General features: G+C 33.1%; 1 protein-coding gene across 1 annotated transcript; it reads left to right on the top strand.

Annotated features, from left to right (window-relative positions):
* The first annotated feature begins 3,323 nt into the window (after window positions 1–3,323).
* On the top strand, window positions 3,324–5,693 carry LOC111365297 (cinnamoyl-CoA reductase 1-like). Its single transcript, XM_022985742.1, has 4 exons — window positions 3,324–3,564; window positions 3,653–3,807; window positions 4,622–4,807; window positions 5,280–5,693. Exons 1-4 carry the CDS (start codon window positions 3,444–3,446, stop codon window positions 5,676–5,678), a joined length of 861 nt encoding a protein of 286 aa, XP_022841510.1. The 5' UTR covers window positions 3,324–3,443; the 3' UTR covers window positions 5,679–5,693.
* The last annotated feature ends 446 nt before the right edge of the window (window positions 5,694–6,139 follow it).

Raw genomic sequence — 6,139 nt, 5'->3', positions numbered from 1 at the left:
ATTCTTAGTTTTCTTTTAATCTTTGTATAATATGTTCGGTTCTTCTATATTTTTTTAAAAGTATCACATTGGTAGTTTCTTTAAATTTTTTATTAGTAAACATTTTATTTTGACATCTTTATGTAAAGAACCGGACCGGACCGGACCGAACCGGAACCGATTGGTTCGGTTCCGGTTCGGTTCCATAACTAACAATGGAACCAATGGTTCCATTTTTAAAATTCTCATTGGTATTCGGTTCGGTTCGATTTCTTTTAGAATCGGACCTAATCGGACCACGCCCACTCCTAATTTACAGCACTTTTATAGAATACACATAACATGGGAGTGGGTGGTATTTTTGGATAATATTTTAAACACGTGGAGTAAATCTTCATGTCTCACATCTGTATCTATTCTGAGGCAAAATAAAAATGGAAGTCCCATTTTGAGATTCTGTGGAGAGGAGTATCTGGATAAGGGAAAAGAAAAACGGACAAGTCGCTCCATGAGGGTTTGGACACAAGCGTAATGGTGATCACTTTAGACGTCATAGTGAAGTAATTACCAAGGTGTAGTAGGTTTGATTTGAGATATGACATTGTAAGGAATTTTTGAGGAGCAAATTGGTTATGTTGTCATTTTAACTAGTATTTATGGTGATTAGCTCTAGTCTAAATGGTAGTTGATATTCATCTTTAATTGTCTAATTAAACTTCACTATCACCTAATCTGGTGTTACCGCCTTCTCCACTTTTTCAACTTTGGAACTGACCAAGTAACTACTCAAGATCTCGAGGCAGTTCAAGGTTGAGTATATGCTAATGCGGATTGCATAAGAAAGATTTTTCATGGACGATGTAAAAATTTCTCTCTAGTGCAACCTAAATGAGGCTCTATCTAGCCGACTTGATAAGAGAAAAATAGTCATTGTAAAGAGATTCGTTTTAAATGTAACAACTTTGAAGCGAGTGAAAATGACCTGTGACACAAGTCGGTACGTTAGGCTCGGATTGAGCCATGGGCTGTCTAAATCGGTGAGCTAAACTTACATCCCGAGGTATAGAATACCTTTTTCAATAAAATCTTAGATCGACTTTTCAGAGCAAAGAAAGCATTTTAACTGGAAAACTTTATATGAAATTTTTTTCAATCGTAATGATATTTTCAATCGCTCACTGTCATAGTCGTCCTATATAACATACATATGTCGATTGGTGATTAGATGCATTAATGTGGTAGATTTTTTATTACCTTATGTATCAAATCACTAATTGCCATATATATGTCATATAAAGCGACTGTCAATAACATTATTTTAAAAAATGGGACTTCAAAAACATTTTCATTTAACTTTGAGCTAAATAAGGAAAGCCCGATATAAGACATAAAGGAGAATTATCATAATGAGTAACGTTATTCATCATTATTTGTGTTAAGTACAAATTTAATTGACAATTACATAGTATTAAGCACTTGTTTGGGCTCCATTTTTTGTAAAATGTAGTTTGTTCTTTCTTTTTTTTAATCACACATTCTTCAATAAAATATTTACCTAAATCCAAAAAATTTCTTTATTTTTTAACCATGCATTTCTTTAAAAAATCACTATTTTAAAACACATTTTTTTCCTAAATTTTTTAATTAATCCCAAATATGGACTAAATAATAGATTTATTTAAACACAAAGTCATAACACTCAATTAACTTAACTCAGAAAGTGAAGCCACATAAACTAGGGCTAAATAATATTATTGTATTATAATATATGGTAAAATGCATTTAAAAAGTATATAAATATTCACGTGACAAATTAGCCTCTTTAGGACAACAGCCAATAAACAATTTTATAAATGGTCAAAATAAGAGGCAAACCAACTTATTAGTTATTACACAAGGGTAATTTCTTCTCTATCAGAAAGGTTATTTGGCATGTTGTAACAAAGAAATACATTTTAAAAAATGTATGTCTATTAATTTATTTTTTAAATTAAATATGTTAATTTAATAAGAAAATAAAATTTACGAAATTGTTTTTAATAATTCATTAAAGAAAATGGGTCTAGACGTCTAGTAGTGGCTTCTGGTAAATTGATAGATTTTATATAATTTAATTTTTCGAAGAATAATAAGGCAAGCTATATATCCATTTTTATATTGTAATTGCAACAAAAATGAAAACGAGTTTTATTGTTTATTTTATTTTATTTTATTTAACCTGGAGTTTGGACTGTGGACACCCATTTTTTTTTTTTTTTTTTTTGGGAATTCAAATCAAATTAAAAATTCAAAGGGGAAATTGCACCATTCGTCCTCAATCTATTGTCTTAGTATCACGGAAACGCAACTCGCTTCAAATATTTTTGGAATAATGCTATGTAACTCCACTGAGATTGCAACTTAATCTAAATGTCTCTAATGTGACATTAAGTGATGGATATAATTAAATAATTTATTTAATTTTCTCTAATGTGATATTAATTGATAGGTAGAATTAAATAAATCATTTAATTTTACCTTTTATTTAACCTATCAATTGGTGTCATCTAGACTGAGATTGCAATTCTGGTGGGGCTAAACAGCATTACTCATGTTTTTGGCACGACTCCAAGTTAGAAATATTAAAAACTATGCCAAGAGAACCATTGGACCTTAACATAAATGCTTAAAATAAATTTGAAAGGTTTTTGTCAGTAAAACTACAATGAAATTAGGGACAACACCTAAGTCAACCACTGAACCTTAAAATAAATTTGAAAGGTTTTTGTCAATAAAACTACATTGAACTTAGGGCCAACACCTAAATCAACCACCGAAACTTAACATAAATATGAAAGATTTTTGTCAATAAACTACATTGAAATTAGGGCCAGCACCTAAATCAACCACTGTACCTTAACATTAATTTGAAAGGTTTTTGTCAGTAAAACTACATTGATTGAAATTAGGGCTAATACCTAAATTAATCACTGGACATTAACATAAACTTGAAAGGTTTTTGTCAGTAAAACTACATTGAAATTAGGGCCAACACCTAAATCAAGCAATGAGAAGGAAGTCTTACTAGGTAAATAATTTGAGTTCAAGCTTCCTTTCAGGGGGTAAAATCCTTTGATCCCCTTAAAAAAATTACAGTGTCAGCTTGAGAGACTAATTTGCTTATTTTCAAAGGTTGGTGATAAACTTTTACTGAGTCAATATTTAGGGGATCATTAGTGATATTATTCTGAATTTCCAAGAAAAGAAGCGTGGTGGGTGTTGAAGTTTTCTTCCACCAAAATCACTTTTACTATTTAACCGTGGTAGGTGGAGCGGTAAAATTATTTTCCTTTTATAAATACACGGGCTGCAATACCTTTCTTCACCAAGGTTTGTTGTTTTCTTCGAAAGTTGAAACGTTCTATTCCCTTCTCTTTATTCTCCGACGCCGTCTTATCCACCCACAACCGCCAGAAAACGCCAGTATGCCGTCAGTTCCCGGAAAACTCGTCTGCGTCACCGGCGCCGGAGGTTTCATTGCTTCATGGCTCGTCAAACTACTCCTAGAAAAAGGCTACACTGTTAGAGGCACTGTCCGAAATCCAGGTGAAACATCGTAATCTATAACCTTAAATCAAATTTTGTCTTCAACAGTCAAAATTCTGATAGTGTACAATTTATGGGTTCGACGCAGACGATCCCAAGAATTCTCATTTAAGAGAACTTGAAGGAGCAAATGAGAGATTAATTTTATGCAGAGCTGAGCTTAATGATTATGGGAGTTTACGTGAAGCAATCAACGGCTGTGATGGTGTTTTCCATACTGCATCACCTGTCACCGATGATCCAGTAAGTTCTTATTAATTATTATTCAAAACCAAACCCTTATTCGATCATCGAGGAGATGAAGGAAAAAAAATGGCAGGAATTGATTAAATATTACCTATTGGTACTTTTAGATTTTTATGTAAAGTGCCACACGTTAAGCAATAAAGAAAGGGCACTAGTCCTAAATTGTGAATCTTGGTTTGACTTTTTAATTTTACTGGTGTTATATTTATTGTTATTTAAAAAAAAAAAATTAAACTTCACCATGTTAAGTTGTGATCTAATTATTGTTGTTGTGTGACATCAGTATGTTGATTGGCCTCAATGGTTAAGTTGCTTTGACCAAAATTCCAATTAGGAATTTAACTTCGATTTTATCCAAATTTGTCATATAAATAGGTAGTCGTCATTAAGATTTTTTATTATTATCATATTGAATAATACTATTTATAGTCGGGGACTACTAAAGTCATCTTATATGACATATATCAAATCAAAGGCCTGTTTGACTATTCTTTTCATTTTCTTTTGGTTATTAAAAATGATTAATGTGTGCTACTTATAATGACTGCAGTAGACTATGAATATCATTATTCCCATTATAAAAGTAGGTGTGCAATTTTTTGTTGTATAATTCTTTTAGGAAATTACTGCAGCTACGGAATAGGACATTGTCTGCGAACCCTTATAAATTTTGCGTGTTCTTATGTTTATTTTCTTTCTGCGATTTTATTGCTCTTAATGATAGAATTCGAGTTTCTAATTCTCGACCAGCCAAACCTAATGAACTTTTATTGCAACAACATTTGGCTAATAATTGGTTTTTCAATTGAAGGAGCAAATGGTGGAGCCGGCAGTGAATGGGGCAAAGAATGTAATTCGTGCGGCGGCAGAAGCCAAAGTCCGCCGTGTAGTTTTAACCTCATCAATTGGTGCTGTATACATGGATCCCAACAGAGCCCCTGAACAAGTTGTTGATGAGACATGCTGGAGTGATCTCGAATTTTGCAAAAATACCAAGGTTTGCATATACTACAACACATTAGAAATCGAGTTAAAAACTAGATTGCTACATTGCATTTTACATTAGAAATACTAGCTAATACGTGTAAACCGAAATTTTTTTAATAATTTTTTAGTTTTAGTGACCTCATGTGTGTCACTTGTTAGACCATATTATGTTCTACAGATTACAACTTGGGGTTACTCGAACGATTGAGAGGGATTGAACCCTCGGGGTATAAGGTGTGAACTGTGAAAGTTCGTTCATGCAATTTGGAAATGTACGATTGAAAAGTTGATAAAAGTTTTGAGTCCCATTAAATGTGTCAATTGAAAATGAGTTCGAGAAAAAAATGAGTTTTAAATAATAAAGACCAATTAGGATGGTAGTAATCATTACACAATCATGATATTAAACATAGAAGTAATTACAAGAAAATCCCAACAATATTATGATGATAGTTAATAATTCATTCAACATGGCATTGTAGAATTGGTATTGCTATGGGAAAGCTGTGGCAGAACAAGCAGCATGGGATATGGCAAAGGAGTTAGGAGTGGACATGGTGGCCATCAACCCGGTTTTGGTGCTTGGACCGTTGCTACAACCCACTATAAACGCTAGTGTTCTTCATGTATTGAAGTATTTGACCGGCTCGGCCAAGACTTATGCCAACTCCGTCCAGGGGTACGTGCATGTCAAGGACGTGGCATTGGCTCAAATACTTCTTTTTGAGACACCTTCAGCCTCAGGCAGGTACCTTTGTGTCGAGACTGTGATCCATCGAGCTGAGGTGGTTGAGATTCTGGCCAAGTTTTTCCCGGAATATCCAATCCCTACCAAGTACGTTTACAAATACCCATACATTTTATGTCCCTTTTTCTTTTAAATTAGTCATAATATACTACTGCTTTTTTTCAATTATATATTACCTGGTAATGAACTTTAGGTTTGTGTTGCTAATGGTTGCTTAGCATTTGAGGTGAACTATTCGATAGGAAATTTAGTTTTCAAATTCATATAGTTGAGTCAAAATCTACACAAATTTCCTCAAGTCTAATGGTTCTGACCATTTAACCGGGTTGCAATTCGTTCCGAACTCGATTAACATGTGATTTTTTATTTATTTTTTTCCTTGGGGTAGGATTGGTTGGTCTACCTAATTTGACAAGAAGAAGAATTAGCAAATAGCAAGATGTATACTTTATGCTTGGTATGCATGCATGCTGTCTAGTTACTAGTTGATAAAACATTCTTAATATTTGTATTAATAATATTAAATATTTTTGTGGACATGAAGAGTCCTCACCAACCACTGGGTCGCTGTCTTGGTGGACCAAATCATCCACC

Source organism: Olea europaea, chromosome 17 (genome assembly GCF_002742605.1).
Source record: "Olea europaea var. sylvestris chromosome 17, O_europaea_v1, whole genome shotgun sequence".
NCBI lineage: Eukaryota > Viridiplantae > Streptophyta > Magnoliopsida > Lamiales > Oleaceae > Olea > Olea europaea.
This window is presented reverse-complemented; position numbering and strand designations above follow the sequence as displayed.